Below are 24,456 nucleotides of genomic sequence, written 5' to 3' on the forward strand. Positions count from 1 at the left end.
ACATACACACTCTTTTACCTGTGGAGGATTAAGTATTTATGAGCCTTTGCCTTCAAGGGTTAAGGTCATTTTCTGTTTCTAAACGGGCGGGAAGGAAAAGGTAACTCGAGGTGGGTTAGGTTACTACTTTTACTTTTACTTTTGTTTTCTTGTTTCGTCCTTCGGTCTCTATGGAGCCTAAACCATGATAATTCATGATTAATTGTGATAATTATGTACAATTAACTTGTTCAAATGTTCATTGATTTATGAATTTAATTTTGCATATGAATCCCTTTTCTTTTACCTGTTAATTCAGTTTGATTACATGTATTACACTGATTCCAATGGCTGATTATTAACAGGAACTGGATTAGTGATATTGATCATCACTAATTATGAGGTTTTTGGTTCATTATTATTAATCATTGTGGTTAAACAATATAATACTCTCTCTCTCTCTCTCTCTCTCTCACTCACTCAGGTAGGTTAACAATTGATTTTAATTGTTGTAAAAATATTTCTAAATGTTTCTCTTGATTCATTAACTAAATTAACATAATTTTTCAATGGGAAATGAAACCAATTTACCAATGTAATCTACTTTGTATGATGATAACTAGGAGTGGTCAGTAGTTGATTCTGATTTCAGGATAAATGATGATGATTCAGAAGACAATCTTGATATATTATCATGATGATTAGAGGGAAGAAAGACAATTATTACTCAATGAAAGAGAAAGATAAGTTACATGGGAAGAGAGAGAGAGAGATGAAAAAATAAAGAGGGTGGAAAGAAAAAGAATAAGAAAAAAAGTAATAATAATAATCAAGGTAAAAGATGATGATGATAATGATAATGAAGAGAAATTCAAAGTAACTATCATGGTGAGGGCGAAAATTATGATGAACATGATGATGATGATGATCCATCTTCTCAACATCCTTCTCACTAATTTACCTGTAAGATGATGAACCAACTCCCTTTCAAGTTTTCCATGAGCTTCTTACTTTTCATCATTAGCATTTCAGCCTCCCCCGCTTTCAACTTCTTCAGTAGATGAAAATGAAACCCACCTCCACCTCCTCCCTCTCTAAGAAACTGACCTTGGACTGACCACTTACCTGCTAAGGAGAGTTACTATTTCTTTTTTGCTTCTTTTTATCATCATCTTCATCTTTATCTTCATCTTCTTCTTCATCAGCATTTAGTACTAACATTTAGTTACTAGTTTTCTTGTCTTGTAACAAGAGGGGAAAAAACAGGGAAGCGAGGGTGGGGTGGGTTCTTGTGATGAAGATGATGAATTCTGTTTATCTTCATACTCGACACCAACAGTGACGATGATGAAATTAGTGAGATCTCAGAGCAACAGGTAATTTGGAATTGGAAGAGAAAAATTTTTCTCAGTGAAAACTTTTTTCGCTTTCACAGGAAACAGTAAACAGATAAAATGGCGACTACTGATCAACATGATTAACTATTAATACCACCAAACCTTAAAAAAAACTCCACCGGGTATTCAATATGAATACACCAACAACAACAACTCTAGTTAATTATCATTGAAAGTACATCATCAGAGTTACTCAATTGAAGGCTAATTTTTTTCAGCTTCCTGATCAGTTTTATTGCATCAGGTAAACAAGTAAACCCGGTGGGTGGGTTGGGGTGGCCGGTTAACCAGTGGTCAGATATTTCAAGGAAATCCGGCTCAACAAGACCCCCACCACTGCCCACTCCCACTGCCCTTTACATTGACCACTACAGATGAACAGCAATCATTTAATCATCATGGGAAGAGGTAAAAATTGTTTCTTACTCAAATCAAATTAAATGCTGTTAATTTGATTATCAGAGAAAAAAAATTTCCAACAATTTAAAACAAAACTTTACTCTTTACATAAATTCCCAATCAAATACAAAATCAATTGATTAGTTAATTGCTGATTTAGTTGAATCATTTGAACCTCTAAACAGTTTCAAATGCAACACTTGATTGTAATAATAGTTGCATCTTAATTGTAATAATATCAATTTATATTGTAACTATTAAACTGCAATTTCAAAAGCATCATTTAGGTTAATTGTTGTGTGTGTGTGTATTTGATTGTTGTTATTAATTGTTTCAATCTTATGATAATGAAAAAAAAAGTTTTTCAAGTGTTGATCAGCAATTTAATTGATTATTATTACCTGATTTCCTTTTATTTTCCTGTTAATCATGATTAAATATATCATCTTGTTATTGATTGAAACGATGGTGATGATCAAGACAGAATCTTAATCCTAATCAAAGCTTTAGGTTTTTTTAATTGTGATTAAAACACTTACAAAGATTAAACTAAATCAAGTAAGTAACTAACACTTATAATGAAAATCTTAAACAATTATGTTTACCTGGTAAGAAAAATGAACCAACTACCTAGCAACAAACAAGGTAAAGTTAATCATCTTCAACAACTGATTACAATTAACTTTAACTACAAATGATCAGTGATAATTGACAGCCTCTCAAGTGTATAATCATAATCAAGAAAATGAAGAGAGAGAGAGAGAGACAATTTAATTAATCATTTTTATTTCAGATGAAGTGATCAGAATGAGAGAGAGCAAAGGAGATCCCGTTTACAATTAATTAATTTAATTAATGATTGGATAGCAACTTAAATTGGTTGAGATTTGACAAAGTGATGAAAGTGGGTGTGGTTGATGGTAGAGGATTAGGATTAGGATTATTAGGATAATCTTGGATATTGATTGGGGGGAAAAAACAAAATCGATTGATATTAAATTGGAAACGAGAGAGAAAAAAAAAATTCATAAAAAACAAAACAAACAAATAAAAGATTAAGATTCATGGTGATTGTTGGATTGATGATGATGATGATGTTTAATTGTTGATGATTGTTGTTAATTGTTAAAAGGGAATCAATTAACAACATCGATATCATCCTCTTCACCTTCACTCTTCATTTCCGTTATCTCCATGGGTTCAATTTTACAGGGGGGTGACAAGTTGCCCGATAACTTATTATTAGATGATGATAAAGGTGATAGAGATAAAGATGATGATGAGGATGAGGATGAAGAGGATGATGATAATGAAGTATCTCGGATGGTTACATGTTGTACGTTGATTTTTACATCTAATTTAACTTCTTGATTGTGATGATGATTGTGAAGATGAAGATGATGTTCACCGTTGTTGTTGTTGTTGTTGTTGTTGTGGTTGTTTGTATTTGGGCCGTTTGACCCACCGGACATTGAATCTTGAAAAGAGCTACTTGAATCATTGTTATCAGAATTGATCTGAGATTCTGGTAATCCAAGGGTATGGGTCAAGGTGTGACGGCGAAGGTCACAATTACGACGGAACTCTTTACCGCAATCGGTACAGTTATAAGGTTTAATGTCCGTGTGGGTCAGTAGGTGGGTCTTCAAGTTACTTCGTTGGTTGAAACTTTTACCACAAGTATTACATTTGTGGGGCGAATCCTCCATGTGGAGGATTTTGTGAACGGCCAATGTCCGATTCTGGCAAAAACCTTTACCACACTCATTACATTTGAATGGTTTTTCCTTTGAATGAATATATCTAATCAAGAAAAAGAAACAATCAACAAATTAATGATTAGTTGATCATCACAAGATTAACATAAACTGAAAGAGAGATTGTTAGAACTTTTCTCTCGAACATGTAAAACAAATCGATCATGTCAATCCAACAATTTCTCCCCAATTTTTCAAGCACTCAGATCAAACTTTCATCCAAACAATCAACTAATCTTCATCTTAATCTCCATTGATCATCTCTAATCTCTCTCCATCCTCTTCAACTCCCCCTTCTTTTCATGTAATAATGTGTTTGTTTCACGGATAATCGCTACTTTTCTCACTTGATTATGTCTCTTATCAGTTGATTGATTGTGATTAACTATAAAAAACTACTTCTGGAAATGAAGATAATCATTGAGAGAGACAATTGATAATAATAATGATGAGCATGATGATGATGCTGGTGAGATGTTGAGATGAAGAATCAAAGTCTGAATAATATGATTACAATGATATTCGTGATAATTAATAACCTGAGAATTAGTTTACCGTTTTTCAAGTGGATTTAAGTTAATCAACGATTCTTGAGATGATCATTTTGAAATGCAAAACCTCAGCAATTAACAATCATGATTAGAGCAACAAATATAATAATATTTATCACACTTATCTTAAGATGATTGGTTGTTGTTGTTGTTAAGTTACCCAAAGGAAAAAAAAGTTTCTCGTTCTGATTTTTACCTTCCCTTAATTGTTTACATTTAATTGTGATCCAAGTTGATTAGGTTGGACATTATTTGTAACAATTAACCATTCACTATGTAAATAATGATTGTGGTACAAGCAAAAAAAGTGGGTGGTTAATTGTGCCAATATAATCAATCGTAAAGGTAACACTGTTTGTTTATGATATTTAGGGTGCCGATGATCAAAGTTATCAACTAATTGTTAACAATAATAAACTTGATTGTTGCTCTCTATGTTTTTTTAGTTACTTGATTACCACTCAGCTTTTTGAGTAACATGACAATTAACTTATTTTTTTTTGCCTCGCAATTAAGAAACCGTCATAACCAAGTTGTGTAAACAGTTAATAATAATATTGTCAACATAATACAAAATTGATTATCATTGGAATTAGTTGATTGTAATTGTAACTGATTGTTGATTATATCGGAATCTTGGCCATCTAATTTGATTTGATTGTCATTAAATATATACTTGTATATGGGAAACAATCAATGATATTATTAACTTTAACTGTATTGTAAAATCTGATAATCAAACAAATAATATTGTTATTAGTTAATTCAGTTTGTATTGTAAATGATGATCATCATTTCTGATTGTTATGATTTAACAATATAATTAATATATTGCAACACGGAAATATCAACATCAAAGGTATCATTATGATGATACTAGGAGACGGTGATATATTTAATTGTTACTGATTACACCTTTTAACAATTTAAGTTAATCAACAAGAATCAATTGAAAATCTTGTTAATTGAAACGTCAATTGAAATATTACAACAAAAAAATAATGTTCAATGATTAATTTCATTGAATCGGATAATCAAACAATTTAAATTGTGTCCTTGTTATATTATAATGATGATTAGTGACAATTGAAAAATGTTAATTGTTGTCACAATTTGTATATAAACAATTTAATTTACTATCTAATGACCGTTTTTTGTTTAATGTTTTCATTTTTTTCACTGATTAACTTGATAAATTGCTCGAGGCGGATTAAATTGCTGACGTTTAATTGTAATAACAATAATGAACATAATCATGATTAGGTTTGGCTTTGATTCATTTGTTAATCAACAACAATTAACTGGAAAAAAAATTTATGGAAAACCAGTAATTCTTATGATGGTAATTGTGATACAGGTAAAGTACAGGAGGATAGGGTGATGATGCCTTGAGGCTATGAGGGAGGAGGAGATGATTGTGATGATGATTAAGAAGGGAAAAGTTAATTGTTAGGAAAAAAAAAGAAAAAATAATTTAAAGGAAATGTTAACATTTCGTCAGGAAAATTAAAGTTATCAAGTGAGTTCGTTATTAGCTTGATGATCGTTATGATCGTTAACGATTTCAAATATTAATTGTCAACAATTATGCGAAAAAAAAATTCAATGTTAATTCAATCAACTAAATGATTACGATTTGATTAAAAACTTTAATCATATTGTTTTCCTCAACTAAATACAATTGTGATTGTATTTTCAACCTTCCCGTTGGCAATTGATTGTTGCTGTTGATTTATTTGGTTAATGGAATCGTTAACAATTTAGTTTTCACAGTTACATGTTTTATTTTTTACACTTTGACAAAAAGGTAACAATTTGAAATTGTTATCTGATTGATTGTTGTTTAAGAAAAAGGTTACAAAGTTAATTGTTAACCATCAAATCAACAAAAATCAATATACTTATCACTCTAGTTGAAATCTAGTTTAAAGGGGAAATTGATTGTTACTCTTGATAAGATAGCAATTTGTAAACTTTATCATGATTAACAATCAAAAAAAAAAAATGTATTGATAGAAACGGAAACTTTTTTTTCAACCGAGAAAAGTTAATTGTGTTTACTAAAATTGATTACACTTGGAAAATCAAACAACGATCAACAATTAAAAGTCAAAGTGGGTGGTTGTGGGAGGTGTAATTGTGAGTAAATTGCTCTCAATGATTGATCAACAATCAACTAATCAACCATAATTAACATTGACTTTACTTTTGTAACAATCAATTTCCAATCACAATCATATGATTAACACTCATAAACTTTTGATTTAGTTTGAGATTTTCATCATTCTAACATTGATAGTAAAGGTGTTAGATTAATTGTAATTGTTAAGGGCGTTAATTGTGAGGACAATTAATTAAATTTCTAACACTTTAACTCAACTCAATTTCAAACAATCTTCATATAGATTAACATGAATTTCATCATTCATTCAATTCCTATAAAAAAAAAGTTCATCATTCTTATAGGTGTTGGTCAGTTGATGACCACTTGGAACCTTAATTCATGTCAATATGATTAACCTATAATTTAGTTAACAATTTAATTTGATTGTGTTGAAAAGGAAAAATTGAATTGCAAGTAGGTAGTTAATTACTACCAGTGATTAACTAATTGTCTATCGATTAACACCTCGTGTACATTGTTATCAATATCTAACAGAAAACAAAGTTAATTGTTGATTTGATTTGATTTGAGTTAATTTTTCTTTGTAGTTTCTCACCCTAACAGCTATTAATTAACACCAACTATCACAATTAAATTGATTACAATAAATTAGAAATTTAATCAACACACTAATCACAATGATCGGTGTTAAAACAATCGGTGTTATTAATAAAATCAAATGATTTTCTTGCTGTTTTTACTTAATCATTTACAAATCGAGGGCAACAATTAACCAGTAAATGAAAATCAAATCTTTTCATCAACAATTAACTAATCACAATCAATGTTACTTAAATTGTACTAATGTTTAACCAATTGTAATAAGTAAACAATTGATAATAATGAAAAAGTTGATCTTGTAATTTTAACTCAGTAAAAATGATCAATTTAAATTTGATTGAAAATCATCATCACGTTTAAATTGAATTATTATTATTTGGAAATTGATTTGATAGATTTAAATTGTTGTCTAATTGTTGTTGTTTGCTGTTTATTACCTCAAGCTAAGAGTAGGAGTCGTAGGTGAAGGTACATCCGTTTGAAGAAACTAATTTAATGTTAATTTCTAATGGTTTACTACAATGGGCGTGAAAATCACGATCAAGGTGGGTTACAGTATAGACGATGAATTAACAGGGTAAATCATCATCATCATCATCAGACAGGTAAATGAAATCAAGGTGGGTCTCTTACTTTTCTCTCTTTCTTTTCTTTCAGCTTAATTTTCACAAAGGTAAATATAAAAGTGTCAGAAATTCACATTCAATTTTAAGCTAATATCTTTTCTTTGTGGGTTTTTTGTTGTTGTATCTCACCTTGATTCCTACGTTAATTTGATTTGATTGTTTGTACAAGGAAGCGGATTTAGGATTGGAAATTAGTTGGATTGCAATTAACCGGATTAAGTTGTAATTCGATTTTGTTTTTGTTTTTAGTTCTTTTGATTGATTGACTTGATTGAAAATTAGGCTTACCTGTGATCTCTTAGATGATCTTGTCTTCGGAACTTTTTATCGCAAATGTTACATTTGTAAGGTCGCTCATCGGTGTGAGTCCGCTCGTGGATAAGTAAATTGTATGATTTTGTGAAATGTCGTTTACAGTATTTACAGATAAATTGTTTCTTTGGCCTTGAATGAGAGGCCCGTTGATTAGGTTGATTTGGACGTAAATTTGACCCTTTTAACCAACCGTTGACCGCAAGAGATGTTGGATTGATTAGATGAGGTGATAATGATGCTGGACTTGAGATACGATGATGAGGTGATGACAGAAAAGGAGAAACAGCTGATAAAGATGACAACGAGATTGTATTGTTATTATTATTGTTGTTGTTGTTGTTATTGGGAGGTGATGATGGTGAAGATGAGGAAGATGAATTGAGTAATCGACGAGCTGAAAGAAGACCAAGATTAGTTGATTTAATTACTTCTTTAGATGAACGATTCTCTTCAATTATCGATTGGGCAAGTCGACTGTAATCTAATCGATGTGAGTGTCCATCTTTTTCCTGTTTTATCATTTGACCACAGGAAGTTAATGGTAACGGTGGTGATGAAGGTGAAAATGATGAAGAAGAGGAAGAAGATGATGAGGATGATGAAGATGATGATCGAGGTGAAGGTAAAGATGAAGATAATGTCGAAGCATTGTAAAAGGAACAATAGAAACAGGAGCACTTGGATGGATAATAAATCTTCAGCAGGTCAGGCCATTGAATCGATTGCGATTGTAAGGATTTCATGACGAGTAGCGCACATAAGCTCATATCTCACACAGAAAAATATATTTATGAATCAAGATGATGATGATGATGGAGAAATTAGTAAACAAGATAATCTGATGATGATTAGGTTGATTAAGGAAGAGGAAAAAAATTTCTTACTGAACAGAAGTTGTGAAGAAAAGTAAATGTTGATGTGTTAAAGTTTTTTCTTCAGTGAGTGTGAGTGAGTGAGTCGACGGGATGAGTGGTAACTGTTGTGGTTCATCATCATCATCATCATCATAATCATCTTGTTGTTATCTTCCCTCAAGAGGATGGGCCCAAACTTGCAAAATACAAAGGTAGCAAGTGGAAGGCGGTTACAGTGTATGCGTAGAAGCTGAAACACTAAACAGAAAATACGGTAAACGCTGAAGAAGCAAACACCAGGTAAGAGAAAGAGAAAAGAAAGAGAGAAAAAAAAATGAACAAGATGAGAAGATGAAGACAACTGAATTTCCATCATAATGAATTTCATGATAATCACAATTCAGAATTTGGTTCACTGTTTTGAAGCTTTTTTCTTCTCAGCCGAAAACTTTTTCTTTTCTAATAAACTTTTCTTTCGACTTTTTGATTTTATTCTTTCCTATTTCTTTACTTGGACTTTTATAATAATCGATGAAAGTTTAGAGTTTAAAGTTTCGATAAATATAAATTACTTACGATCAATTTGCAATCGAATCTCAATTAGTCTATATTGTAGTTTTATCGATTTTATATTCGCTCGGTTGTCGAAAAGTTCATCTATCGGGATGAGTTTAGTTCGAACAATTTTTGTTTAGATTTGTAAAAGATTCAGAGCTTAAGGAAATCAATCCCATGTAAATAGAGATATTACTTGGGATTAAGAAGATTAATAACTTTGAAAGATTAACTGATTCCATGAGAAAATCAGAAATTTTCCCAAAAGACGAAAAAGTTTCGAGGCCATTTTTTTGATCTTCTTGATACTAATCTCCTGTTGAAAGATCTCAAAACTGATACAAACTTTAATCAGCTTCTGATGTTTAAAAAAATAGACATTTAATTGTAAAATCTAAACAAATTAGTAAATTGATCAATCGAAAATAGAAAATGGAAAATGTTAGAAAACTTTTCTCAAGTTAACCTTTCACCGTTCGCTCTATTCTTCCACTAGATGGAGCTTGATTTTTATCGAACTTGTTTTAAGATTAACAGCATTTTATTATAATTAGAACTTTTTCTCTTTCGATGCTTCTTTTACCTTTCTCTTTCTTTTCGCCTTCTGCTTCTACAGGATGCTACAGTGAGGGTCGGTAGCGAGTAACTCGGATTGGCTCCCGGTTACTATTCTGTTGCCTGAACCCGCCTCAAGAGCCAAACCCTATTGGAAGCTTGAACCAGAAAAGGCTCCACCTTTTTTAATTCAACTCACAGGTAAGTAGTTAAGTTGATTATCATCATCATCATCATTTGTATATATTGTCAAGCTCAATATTTTTATTGATCCAAAGTTTCATCATCAATTCATTGTTATCATGATCATTAAATGCAAGGACATTTAACTCATTGTTTAAATGTATTTTCACTTTGAATCTATATTGTGATATAATAATGATCATTTTCAATTAGAAACTTAATTGTTACAAACTTTTTATTAGCTTAAATATTGAACATTTCATATATAACAATTAGTGAATCATTTTCTTTCAGGTAAATCTTTTTGTCTTTCACCTTAAGTATTAACATGACAACTTCAACCTTTGTAATGATCTTGCATTTGTAACAATCAAATTGTTTGAGTTTAAGTTTCGATTGAACAAAAATTGATTTCAATCAAAACTGATTGTTGATCAATTAAATTCATTTAAACTCATATACATTTGATATTAGTAGAGGAAAAAGTTGTCAAGAGCTGCAAAGGTTGACAATTAAGACGACGAAACAATTACCAGTAAGCAGATCGAATGGAGATCAATTTGGACAATTAAGGATTCTAGTTGATTGTTGAAACAATTAGAGGTTTAATTTGAACAATTAAAGCAGATGTTGATATAATATTGCGAGAAAAATGTTAAAGAGAACAGAAAATAAAAGGTAAACAATGAATTCGATGGCGAAAAGAAGAAAACTTGAGAAATCTACAATTGTATAAGAAGAAGATGAAAAAGAAGATAGAAAAAAAGATGAGGATGAAAAAAGAAAGAGAAAAAGAAAGAGATTGAAGGTTAATGGCAATGGTGTTCACTAAATGCGTGTTGGAGTGAGAGGAGTGGCACTTATATATCTTTTCATTCATAAAAAACGTTCTTGTCTTTTTTCAATGAGGGAGTATGAAGAATCATCATCATCATTATACTCCCTCTCTCTCATCATCATCATCATCATCATTTGATATTACCAGTATTGATATAACGTGATAAATGGACGTGATTCCTGGTTGAAAATCGTGATTGAATACACCTTAAAAAAAAGCATTAATACTTTACGATCCCAACCCTAAAAAAAGCATTCAAGCCAACAAGAAGATGGCAGAAGACAGAGTGAGAGAGAGAGAAAGATGAAGATGAAGATGATGAGAAAGACCAATGATTTCTGGCATCTGAAGGTGCTGCAATCAAAATGCATAATTGCGATATACTTTCTATTCATCATCCTGATGATGATCATCATCTACCCTGAATGCGCTCCTTGTCACGATGTAACATTCGCATATCCAGAAGACCTCAATTATCATTTTATCCGTAATTAAATCGAAGCTGTTTGTTCACCATCTTCCCTCAACTCGATTTTCATCACAAATCATAATTTTCCATTCTCCATCCCTTTCCTTATCATCCTCCATCATCTTCTTCATCTTTTCCATCTTCTTCTTTCAATCCTCCTCCTTCTACTTCGCCATCATCATGAACCTATTCCAACTGAATCTTCACCTCCCTCACTTCCAGTTTTCCAGGTAAAATGAATTGAACATGAAAAACATGTAACATGTTAAGTCTGTTGTGTGAACCCATTTACTTTTGTATCTTTAAACAATACACAAGAGTTGTTGTTGTTTTTGCTTCTTGATGATGAGATGTTGAGATGATGTTGTTGTTGTTGTTGTTGTTGGCGTCATCAGTATCATCATCTTCGGGAGGAGATAATATTTTCCACCTCATCTTTGATTCATTTTCTTTGGAGTAGTTTTAATTTAGATAATAGTTACAGGTAACACAAAAAGAAAGCCTGAAACCTTCAACATGCAATTTGAACAATGAATTTTGTCCCTGATTGTTGAGGTAGAATTTTATTTTTACCTGTAAAAGAAAAAGCAAAATGGTGATAATGCATAATACATATTTCATCCTCAATCTGCAAATGGATACACCTTTTATCATCATCTTATCATCATCATTTATCTTTCTTTCTTCTTTCTCATCTTCCTCATTTTTACCTTTTATCCTCCTTCATCTTTTAATCATTATTACACTGATATGCTCATATTATAATTGCAATTGCTTCTTGATGACGATGATGATGATGATGAGCATGATGTTTGGTAGTTTATAACAGTAACTGATGCTTCTGATGATGAAAATGCTTCTTCATCATCATCATTGGGATTCTGCTCCTAAAACAATATGAAAAAGGAAACAAATTGCTCGTGAAAATCCAATCTAATGCCGATGGTTGGATAATATTGACAGAGGAAAACAAAAAGTTTCGCTTAACTGTTACCTCGGGTGTTTCCTTGATTGTTGATTAACTGATGATCATCCTTATCTTTGCAATCGGTCAACAAATCAGCTGACCAAATAGAAGAAGCAAATTGAGTAAAAGGCACGATGATAATTTAGAAAAGTCTAATCATCATCATCATCATCATCATTAAATTAGTTCCATAGGAAGAGAAACAAAACTGAAGCTCGAACTTTAAAAAAACCATAAATCGACGGAAATCACGCTTTCGAATGGTAAACTTGATGATAAACTTTATCTTCCATTTGTTGTTGATCATCTTTTTACTGTCAAAACCTAGTAACCTAACAACCGACACGAGTTAACGTGTTGTAACAACGCGCGTGCACCTAATATGCAATGTAATCATTTCCACCAATGTGTCCGCCGGGTACAAAATCATATCACCTTTTGTTTTATGATTAAGGCCAATTTCTTGATTAACTTGATTACACATCTGCTTACAACCGTTGAGTGTATTATATGATTAGATTGATTATCGTTTCTCTTTCGCCGATATTATTACTGTGTTTATGGTCACAGTTAAAGGCCAAGACACGATTTATTTATGATCTAAGGTCAATATCGTTACATCTGAATGGTTACCTTTCACTTACCATGAGCGCTTCATTACCGGTCAACAACAATCACCACCTTGACAGTTAGTGTGAAGAAAAAAAATCAAAACTAATTGTAATATATATAAATTACATTCATAATAGCGGGTGCTCATTGGTATCAATGATTTAAAGTGACCAATCAATTGACCACCATCGTTGAAAATGGTTCATTTCAATGGACAAAAAGTATCGAGACCATTGAGAGTTTCAATTGATTGCATAAAGATCCAGTTATAAGGTCTAACTGTGCATTCAGAAACAACTTCCTCCCACCTCCGCCTCCTCATCCTCTACTTTATCACCATCTTCATCTTCATCTTCATCTTCATCTTCATCATTATCTTCACAGTTTTTTGTTATTATCCTTTTGTGAGTGTGTGTGTCTGTTGATTTCATTGGGTTTGTTGAGTCCATTGTGTTTACTATTGTGTCCGAAAAGTTTTTTCAAGCTCCACACCCAATCCTAAAGGTAAAAAGGTAAAATAAAGCAATCAAATTGTTTGACCACCCAATATAAACATACAATAAAAAGGAGAGCACAATTTACCTTTAAAATTAATCACTTAAACACCTCACTTTATCATCTTCATCATCTTTTCATCCCTAACTTTACATTCAAATGTCTCCAGGTAAACACACAATTGAGTTTACCTTTTCACCTTTAAATTGTATTGATTATATCATTTACTTTTGTCACATCAATGTGAATATATTACATATGAAGATGATGATAATGATGATGATACAAAAGATATTATCTTCCAGGAAATTCAAATCAATTGATTGTTACATTGATTGTATCTTCACTTGGATTTTATTATTGAGTTGATTAGTGATCAATAGACACTGAAAACATTGTCTATATAAGTTATCGGTAACAATTAGTTGATTGTTAACTCAAATGATGAAAAAATTTCAATCGTTTTTCAAACCCAAAGGTAAATTGACTTGATTTTTAAATGACTCGACAAACAATTGAGTTATTTGTACTGACCACTGGTCAGTAAATTCTGGTAGACAACTAAATCACCTACTTGAAAATTTAGGGTTGAAAAGGTGAACTGGGAGTTTTTTTTAATTGCAGTTAATTGCCTTTCATCAATTACAGTCAATTATTGATTGTTTGATTAAATTGTTGGTCTGGTTATTATTATTTTTACTTTAAACCAACACAATCAAATATAAACAGTTAAGGTAAAGGTTTCACACTACAATGTTACAACATCTCAAGCCTAAGTGGTTGTAATAATCAGGTAAATTACTTGAACAATTAACTAATGTCAATTGACCTTGATTGTACTCTTAATATTATAAACAACCAGGTAAACAATCAACTTGAATATTGATCACTAATCATGTATATTAATCATATTGTATTAAAAAAAACACTTTAAGTGTAAACGGAAATGTTATCTGATTGTTGATTGTTGATTGTTATTTGATCTTGGGTGAAAGTGTTTAAAGTTACTCAACCCAAAAATTGGACAATCAATTGGCCCAACAATTAACAAGAACAATTTACTTTGTAATTAACCTCTAGTGGCTATTTATCAACTATCTAAATTGTTACCGGACAATCAAATTAACTTAATTTGAGACTTGCCAACAAATTGAATCAATATTTGATTTAGTTTAGTTGATTTGAGTAAGAAAAAAAAACTTTAATCAAATTGACATTAAACACTTGGAACTGTCAAGAATCAATAATTAACTAAACATATATCCAATCTTAACTATCTTAATCATCTTAATCAATATGTAATTAACTTTGTCGCTTCCCTAATTAACATCAATTTTAAGTGAAGATGAATGAAAATTCAATCAACAAACAATTAAATGTGTCAACCTTTTTTTTTTTACCATGATAACAATTTAACACTATTAACTGATTGTTGACACAATCGACTAATTATTGTTTCAGTGTTACTTCCGGTTGATTTATTAATGATTAAGGATGAAGAAACAAATCTGTCAAATGATAAGATGAAGATGAAGAGGGAAACGGAAACGGAAATGAGGTGAGAAGATGAATTTTTTTTCTCTCCAACGTGTCAAGTTTATTGCTTAGTTACTTTAAGATGATCAAGTTGATTAGTTACTTTTTTTTGATAAACATGATCAGTTTGATTATCTTTTGATGATGATACTGATGTTGATTGTGATGACCTAGAAATAGCAATCAATCAAAGTCAAGTAGCTTTGGTACAATCGACAATATTTGATTAGAACCATTTCTCATTAAGAAGGCGTGAGCCGAGCCCATTTCGTCTCGTGATCAACATTATCATCATCATCATCATCATCATCAACTAATCAACAATCATCCGAATGCATAATTTAGTTGATTATCATGGTTTCCAGGGTGAAAGCATAGCAATCAAATTTAATTAAGTAACGAGAATCTTAATCAACAAAATCGACTCTCGAAAAGTGTAAACTTTTTCAACAATTGTATTCAATTGTTTGGGTTAAATTGTCAGCAATTTAAATTGTTTCTATGCTGATTACATGCTGACCATAGTTTCATTTTTCACACTAATTGTTTGACCTGGTTGGTTAATTGTTATCAAAATATGATTATTTGATTGATTTGATTGACTGATTGTTGATGGTGGTTGTTGCTGTTGTTTAAATTTGCTTTTAATATCATTACGAGTGATTAATTGATTAACCTAAAATTTTCAGTGATTTAGGCTTGAAATTATTATGTAGCTTTAGTAATTGTTAATTGTTATGCTTTCAATATGCCCATAGATGTAATTACTCAGCGAAGCCTTAATCACATACCTATGGTAATCAGTTAATTCATGATACATGTAATCAGATAACAACATGAACCATAATAATCATTGATATCATGATGATTATCATGAAACAGGTAAATCATAATCTAGGTGTGTCCATTCATTGAAAACCATTACAACTGATTTATTTAACTTGATCACACAATTCAGCTCATGAGGATCAGAATCATGATCATTATTATTATCATGATTAATTTTGATTCCAGTTATCATGAAATGGTAACAATAAATATCATTGGAAACCATTAGATTGATGAAAATGTTTTTTTTTCACCTTTTCTGATCAATCTGATTGCTCCTCATGTAATCAAATTGACAAATTTCATGATGATCAAAATGAAGATGAAGATGCGGATGAGGATGAGGATGAAGATGAGGATGAGGATGAGGAAGATGCTCAAGCGCAGGTTAGTTTGAGGCGTGATTATTAACAATTTATGATGAAAATTAACCAATCAGGTTGTTTAATGATCGCCACGTGATTGTTTAAGTAGCCATTCAAAAGGGACTTTGATCAAAACCGGTTCGAGGTAATCAATTGATTTAATTGTTAACAATTAACTTTTTCTTACTTTCAATTGTTTCTCGTTGCTTTTAATCACCAACAATTTGTATTTACTTTTGCTTTTATTGTTTGAATTTGATTCTGTTTACTTGGGATTGATTAATTGTCTTGATTAGAGATTGACTTTTATGATGAATTAGTTAACTGTTCAATCAATGTTTACTGTTGGTTAACAATTAACTCAATTTAGCTTGAGTCAAATTGTACTTTGATTAAATTTCCGGCAATAAATTAATCATTTTAAGTGTATGTTGATCAACGTTGAAAACTTGATAAAAACGGAAGTTTAAATTGTTTGATTTAATTGTTTCACCAAGTTGGTTAATCAACGAGATAGAAATCGGTTGTTAATCAATGAACTCTATTGGTTTTAATTATCTAATTAACTTTTCCCGATCATAATTGACTATTTACTCATTTAGATTGTTGATTAAAAGGGATAATTATAATTTAATTGAATTAGTTGATTGTTACACTGATTCGTGGATATGAGATTCACAATTTAGATGATTTAATCTGGTTATCAAGGTGTGAGAGTTGATTGTAATTGTTTCAACTTGTTGTTGATTTAATTGTTGTTAATTCAATTGTAAAGGTCACGTTAGGATTTTTATTTTGAGTTGATTAAGTTAATTGTTGTTGAGGTGAATGAAAAGCATAAAAGTTAATCAAATTAAAAGATAAGAAATTAATTTAATCAGGTTAACTATGAAAGAGAAAAAGTTAATTGTGAATAAAATTAGACTAAAATTAAATTAGATTGTTAATTTGACCAACAACCGAGAAGATTAATTTAAATTAGTTGATTACAATTCTAGAAATTGTTTCAATTTCTGGGTTGGTTTGTTGTGTAAATTGTTAATTCCCAAATCAACTAATTGTCTAGGAAATTAATAATCAAATTGATTTGATTGATGAATTGAATTTAAGTTTACAATTTAATTAGATTCCCTGTTGTTCAATAGTGATCAAGTTAATCATGTTGATCAACTAATCTGATCAATTGGGAGTAAAAATTGATTATTACAAATTAGCAAATAAAAATTTATCATTGATCATAAATTTAATTAGTTAACTTGATCAAATGACTTATTTCAGCAACAATTAAGATAAAAAATTAACTTGATTAAGCCTCACAATGATTGAGTTTGTTATTTTTTCAAGGGTTAATTGCTAATAACAACAATTAACTGATTATAACTCAACACAATCAAGAGGTAAATCAAATTGACAATCATTTGATTATAATTTAAGTTTAATTGCTAGTTGACAAAAGTTACAATTGATCATGATTAAATGTACAAGTTAATTGTTACAATAATGAGACGAGCAAAAAAATTAAAATTGTTACCGTTTAGTGATCATTGATCAAGTTAATTGTAACTATTAAACTGTTAATATCAATTTGAACACATCGGCGATTAACAAAGTTATTACAAATGAGAGTTAATTGTACAAATGATTGTGTGTTAAATTACAATTTAATTGCTACTCGATCATAGTGATTATCATTAAGAATGATTAACTTACCATTAAAACTTATGAAGGAAAAAAAAACTTTGTTTTTGGAGGAAAAAAGTTTTTTTTTTGTTAACTTCAACTAGAAATCAAATGTGATTAACAACAATTATCACAATTAACTAGACTCCAAAAGCCTCACCTTAAATTGCAATTAACTGATGACAATTTAGGAAATAGTTTAGTTATTATTGATTATTAAAAGTAAAACATTTCCTAATCATTACCAATCATATTGCCAACGTAATAACTTGACAGTTAATTGTGATTAAAACATGATAAGGATACGAAATCAAGTTAATCATATCCAAACCAAACTAAATCATATCCTTCTTATTTTAATCAACAATTAACTTGACAATTTAATAACTAATTGGTTGACCAAATTAAAACGGTTCAACAAAACAAAACCAAATTAGTGAAACAATTTACCAAATTGTATTGAACCACAATGAACAAAGTAAAAAAAAGTGATTTATTAATTATGTAATTGTGATTAGCTAATTGTTACCTTATAATAAATAATAGACTAGCCAGTTGACTAAATTTATAATTAACTTGGATGAGTGATTAAATATTAAACTAGTAATTATTGACTCTCGTTAATCTTATTTACCTTGAGGGTTAATTGTCCAGGTAATCATAACAATTTGATCAATAACAATAATAATATAAATGGTTGATACTGATGATCAATATGATTAAAAGTATCGGTTGATTGTCCAATCAATAAAATAAATAATGATTACCTTTAACACTTTAATCACAATAAAGTAATCAAAACAAAAAAAAATGATTGGGTGCTTATCCCAAACAATCAAGTAAAACCAGTTCATGATAATTTAAATTCATGACGATGACCTGAAACTTTTTTTCGCAATTTAAATTAACATGATGATTAAGATATAATTTAATAGTAACAGTTATTGTCTATCACATTATGTATAGTAAATGCGAAAATGTTAACAATCAAATGAGCTGAATTATTGAATAACAATCATTATTATTTACTAATCCGGATTAAATTGGGTCTTTCACCTTAAATGAGTTAGGCCAAGATTAAGGAACCAAAATAATCCTGTAAGGTTCAGGTAAGTATCAATAGCGATTCTAATGATAACAATCAGATCTTCACCATTAACAAATTGTGTATATATAAATATAAACTCATCTCTCTTTAATCATCCAGGTAAATCATCATTATCATCATTATGAGTGACTTGAGGGGTGGGTGGGAGGTTGAGGGTGAGATTGAGGTTCTCATCACCATAGTTTACGGTGGGAGGATAAATTCATGCAAAAATGTTATTTCTACCTGAGAAAAGAAGATGAATTCATAATGATAATAATCATCCGAATGATGATAGTCATTATCATCCATTTTATTTTCTCTCTCTCTCACTTGAAAGTGTTTCTCCACCAGGTAAACAATACCTTTAACCGCAATAAATGTTTGTTCAATTGTTGATGATAATCAATTGATTGCCTGAGAATTACCTTGAGGCTTAATTAGTGTGGATTGATTGTTCTTTAACTGGATTAACTTTGTAACATATTGGATATAATTTTTTTCTTCTCATATTTGTAAAGATTTAAAGGATTTACAAGATAATATGTTCGCATTAATCTGAGGATTGAGATTTTCCACCGAAAAACTTTTAGTTTTTGAACGTTTAGCGAAAAATAATTTTCTTCATTTTTTTTTTCTCTCTCTCTCTCTCTCTCTCTCTCTCTCTCTCTATCTCGAAAATGTTACCTTCATGTGAATACCTTAAATTAACGTTAATTGTAGATTCATGTCCGTGATTCATGATACCCACCATTGGAATGGGAGGATTTAGATTAATGGTAGTGTTTACAACAGAAAGTGAAAAGAGACAGAGAGATGAGAGGGAGGAGGTGGAGGTGGAGATGAAAGAGAAGAGTAGAAAGTCATCATCATCATCATTACCTTTCTCATCTTCCTCCTCTCGTCTTGTCTCTCATTCTCTCTCCTCTCTCTCTCCCTGGTCAATAGACACAACGGTAAGCACTAGTTTTTATTGTCTTGCAGAGTGACCAGTAACCAATGCAAACTAATAACGATAATTATAATGGCGATGATGATGAAGATGATGAAGATGAAGATGATGGACTAGCTTGAGTTTCGACTTTCTCTTTTTTTCATTAGCTTCTTACTTTTTAAGCAGCAATTATGGGATCATTTTTGACAAGCAACAAAACACTTATTGTTACCTGGGTCCAGTCTTGACCAGTGTTCTTGTTGGCACTGGAGGCGGACCTCGAATAGGATAAAACTTTAATGACTTACTGTTCTAATCCTTTACTCTGTTTACTGACTTACAACAGGAAAAACAATCAACTGACCCTTGAGAGAGTCATTGGTTGTAGGAAAAGTCGATGAGATACAAAAATACAAACAGAATCAAAGGTGCTAATTATATTGTAATTACGACGACTAGACAGTAACTAAACAAGAGATTGGAACCGCTTCGAGCAAAGTTTTAGAAGTAAAGTTTTTGGAGGAAAAGTTCTGAGAAAAAAAAACTGTGACTTTGTCTTGTTATTTTCGTTTCAAATCAAATGTTTATCTCCAACGTTTAAATCAATTACCGAGAAAAGTAATTTGTTACAATTTAAGTTAATCTTGTTTTCGTTTTCGTCCAAAAGTTTCAAGGTATCGAGATGAGGATGATTACGATTAATTGGGAATTGATGGTGAACAGATTAGAACCCGTATGCCTCTGGAATTTACTTGTGGCCAGATAATTGACAGTTAGCATCGAAATTTGAATAACATTCGAATTCGAATTTTTAATTTTCCTTCGGAAATTGAGTGTAGGTAGAATTAGAATAGAATATGCATATTTAGAATCTTCTATCCTCTCATCTACCCCAGAGAGAGAGAGAGAGAGAGAGAGAGAGAGAGAGAGAGAGTAGAATACATAATGATGATGAATAAGAAAACAAATCAAGGTAATTGATTTAATTGTTTAGTTAGAGATCCAATTGATTGCTGACAGATTTACATGTAACCACAAATGAGTGTCCGAGAATAGGAAATGATTTCAAATGGACATAAGATCTGGATTCCGATGGCCCATATCATGAATACCATTACCATAAATTTGAATCTTGTTCAGTTGATTAACTAATTGGCTGTAATAATCATTTTAGATTCACCAATGATTCCGGTTTCTTTGCTTTTCTTACATAACCGTAGAAACTTTTAGTTCAAGTTAATTGTTTATGTACGAATGATAATTATCCTTTTTTTCAATTTGCTTGATTGTTTTAGTTTGTGTGAATGTTTACTAAACAACAAAATACAATTAGAATGATAAATTAGCGATTCAATTGTAATTACAACTGCAACCGGTCATTAAGTGGGAATTTTTTTGCTTCCTTCTCGTTATCCAATCAGATATAAAGACCAGGTAAAAGTTAATTAGCATTTTGTTTACTTGGTTGGTGAAACTAAATCAATCATATTAGATTCCAATGTCAACTGAATAGTAATCAAATGAATTACTTGTTTCATAATTTGGATATTGCACTTGATTGGATTTTGATTTGATTACAAGTACCGAGCTCGTGAATTGAAGCTAAATAATAATCTTGGATTGAATCTACTGGATCGACAGAAAATCGCAAAAAAGCATAAACAGTAAGAGTAAAAAATAAGACAAATTGTGGCCACAATTGGTCCTCTGTTTTTGGGTTTTAAGGTCATATTGATTAGGCCCGTTAATAGGTTGGCGAATAGGAAGATGACCAAACCGTTACGAGCGATCGCTTCGTTGAGTAAACTTTTGACCAGCGGCGGTTTTTTCATGTAGCCAAAATATTGAAGAACATCAATCAATATTGTTATCCACAGTTCGGTGACAGTGATTAATAAAATTAAAGCGATTGTGGCACAGATAAAGGCGAGGTTACATTCTCGTCGACTTATTGGTTCGATATAAAAATGAGAGAAAGTACCGACACTTGCTAAGAAACTTGCGATCAACAGCAAGTCTAATGAGATGAGAATATTATCCAAATTTGATCGTCGATGCCTAAGAGATTCGAGAAATGATGGACAGTAGAAATTAGTAAATCGATTAATAGGAAATTAGTTGACTGTTTTAACCTTTTATCATAGAGAATATGAGAAACGCAGATCATAAATAAATAGATGGAAATATAACCAGGCAGGGAAAATATTCCTTCCTTATTAGCGGCAATGTAACCTGAGCGATTGGAATTGAATATGAACGAGCCGATGCCTAGTGAAAGAGAGAGCTGATGACAGAGAGCAATGATTATCGGTGTTTTCCAAGATAATGACGAGTAGAAATAAATTATTCCGGAAGAGATGATCTGAACAAGGAAAAGAAGAGCAAATTTTGGTGTAAGTCGAAATTGAAAAGTTTGCAATTTACTTCGTCGATGAAAATGGTAACTCACTCGTGTTAGTCCAAGAACGATGAAGAAATTCCAGTTTACACCATATTCAGTTATCTCTTGATGATAACCTGTAAGTTTAATCAATAGCATTCTTATGAATCCAAGAGCGAACAGGGGAAGTGATGGTGACAGAATTTTCAAAATTGAAATAGATTGAGAATTGGAGGAAGTAGATGAAGTCGGTGAGTTATAAGGTGTTGAGGTTCCTTGTCGAGATTCAATTGCTAGTAGACCGTTTAAGCCCACGAAATAAGAGACTCCCGTGTCCATCAAAGTCCATCCATAAATTTTACTCTTCGCCAATCGATCAGGAAAAATTTGAAAATCAACCGCTAGTATAACGATGCTCACAGTTAGAATAACATTTGAAAATAGATTCGTAATGAAAGGTAATTTCACCGGCATTGGTTTGGAATGAAAAACGATCTCAGGCCATTTAAGGACGACATAAACTCTAGAATACGATAAAAGTAAATGCATCGATAGGACCAATAGTATATAAGGTATAATTGTATTAATCGATTGGAGCAAAGTTACACTTAACAGGAACGGCATCGCCAAGGCCGTTGATTCAATGAATACCCGCTTGTAGAAATATCTGAGAGAGAAAAAAGTTCAGAAGAAATTAATTCGAGAAATTCGTGAAAATTACTATCGAATGAAGTTATTTTCGCTCAAGGTAACAATTTATTGGAATCGATTTGTCCATCAATATAAATTGTTTTCCAAGAAGAAAATAACAAACAGTAAGTTAATTTCATTTGATTGTTAGAATTTGATTTATATGAATTTACTTTGATGAATCGAGTATCGGGAAACAGGTAAGAATTGATAGAACCAGAAAATGTGATAAAATGTAAACAATAGACAAATGATAAAGCTCAGTGGGTGGAGTGTATTGATAGCGATTGATGAAGGTTGAGACGTTCATGGTTATCGTTAGGAATCAATTCGGTCCTTGACAATCACAATCAATGGAAAAATCTGAAGAAAATTGTCAAAAAAAAAAGATTAGAAAAAAAAATCGAGACAATTTAGTAAACTTACTTAGTTAAATTAGCGATAGAATCTGAGATTGTACAATTAAGGTGATAAAAACCTTTCCAAAAGGTTGACAATTAGGCACTTCATACAATCAATCAATCCTTTCAATGGTTAATCAGTTGGTGAGTATTAGATTATGGTTGAGATGATTTAATTTCTTGACAAGTAAACATTATCACAATGAATTTCTAATTCACTTCAGGTGATTAATCAGCAATTAGTTTGAGTTTTCAGTCACAATTTGAACAATATTCCGATTCTGTTGATCTTCAATCTGTAAATGTAAATAAAAGGGAAAATAAATTAATTTTTATCAATTTTTTTATGGAAATAAATTGAAAAACATGTAATCAATTCATGTTAGTATAACATTTAAGTTCACAGTTGGTTGATAGTTAATAGCAGTTTAATTTACTGATTAATCAACCTTCTCACAGGATAATTGTGCTTCCCCAGTCAGTTAAATTGAGAATAGCAATTAATTGGTGAGAAGGAGATTAAGCATAATTGTGTAATCAGTTTCTCTCATCAACCGAATCCAAACTCTTTCGTTTTTTTTTGTAGAAAAATTCATTAACTAATCCAAGTTGATCAATAAGAGATCAAAGCTTAAAGGTAGTACAACAATTAACCAGAAACATGAACAATTGAATGTAAAAGAATCTCAATCAAACCTTATAAACCAGAAATAGACACAAGACCACAAAAGCCAATCAATAGGTTCGATGACGAATGATGATTTAATGGTCAATCTTTTCACTAATCAGTTCCAATAATCGGTAAATCACTGGGATTAATGAGACAATCAAAACAAAATGACAATTCCAATGTAAACAAGTCAAGAGATGAGAAAACAAAGGCCGAAGATTTGATTGTCCGAGTAAACCAGGATAGAATTTACTCTGGTTAAATTGTATAGAATAAGCAATCACTTCAAGTTACAGGTAATAACTACCAGTGAATATAATCAACAATTAGTAACAATTAAAAGGCAAAAGTGAGAAAGATCAGCAAAAGAGTAGCACAAAACAAGAGTATAAAAAACCCATTGTCAGGATTTTCTTAATCAGGTAAAAATCCCTTCGATTGTAAACAATTAGAGGCGAAAGAAAATCAATCAACCTTTGGAATTAATAGAAAATTAAAATTAGATGAAAATAATTAAAGAAAATCACAAGGAAAACTAAATTGAAAAGAAAAATAAAAGAAAATATCAAACGTAATCATTGGGAAAAAGAACCAAAAAAAAACAGCTG

The 24,456-nt window shown here is 31.0% G+C and overlaps 2 protein-coding genes across 2 annotated transcripts; both read right to left on the reverse strand.

Moving 5' to 3' along the window:
- Positions 1–2,544: 2,544 nt before the first annotated feature.
- LOC128392339 (protein sister of odd and bowel-like) lies at positions 2,545–8,737 on the reverse strand. The gene is made up of 2 exons (XM_053352353.1): positions 7,723–8,737; positions 2,545–3,578 (listed from the first exon to the last, which is right to left on the reverse strand). The coding sequence occupies exons 1-2, from the start codon at positions 8,514–8,516 to the stop codon at positions 2,912–2,914; spliced, it is 1,461 nt and encodes a 486-aa protein (XP_053208328.1). The 5' UTR covers positions 8,517–8,737; the 3' UTR covers positions 2,545–2,911.
- Positions 8,738–20,242: 11,505 nt separating this feature from the next.
- On the reverse strand, positions 20,243–24,446 carry LOC128392340 (uncharacterized). The gene is made up of 6 exons (XM_053352354.1): positions 23,875–24,446; positions 23,204–23,474; positions 22,951–23,140; positions 22,157–22,754; positions 21,840–22,069; positions 20,243–21,765 (listed from the first exon to the last, which is right to left on the reverse strand). The coding sequence occupies exons 3-6, from the start codon at positions 23,085–23,087 to the stop codon at positions 21,282–21,284; spliced, it is 1,449 nt and encodes a 482-aa protein (XP_053208329.1). The 5' UTR covers positions 23,088–23,140; positions 23,204–23,474; positions 23,875–24,446; the 3' UTR covers positions 20,243–21,281.
- Positions 24,447–24,456: the final 10 nt, after the last annotated feature.

Source organism: Panonychus citri, unplaced genomic scaffold, assembly GCF_014898815.1.
Source record: "Panonychus citri isolate SS breed McGregor unplaced genomic scaffold, ASM1489881v1 Contig00136, whole genome shotgun sequence".
NCBI classification, from domain to species: Eukaryota; Metazoa; Arthropoda; class Arachnida; order Trombidiformes; family Tetranychidae; genus Panonychus; species Panonychus citri.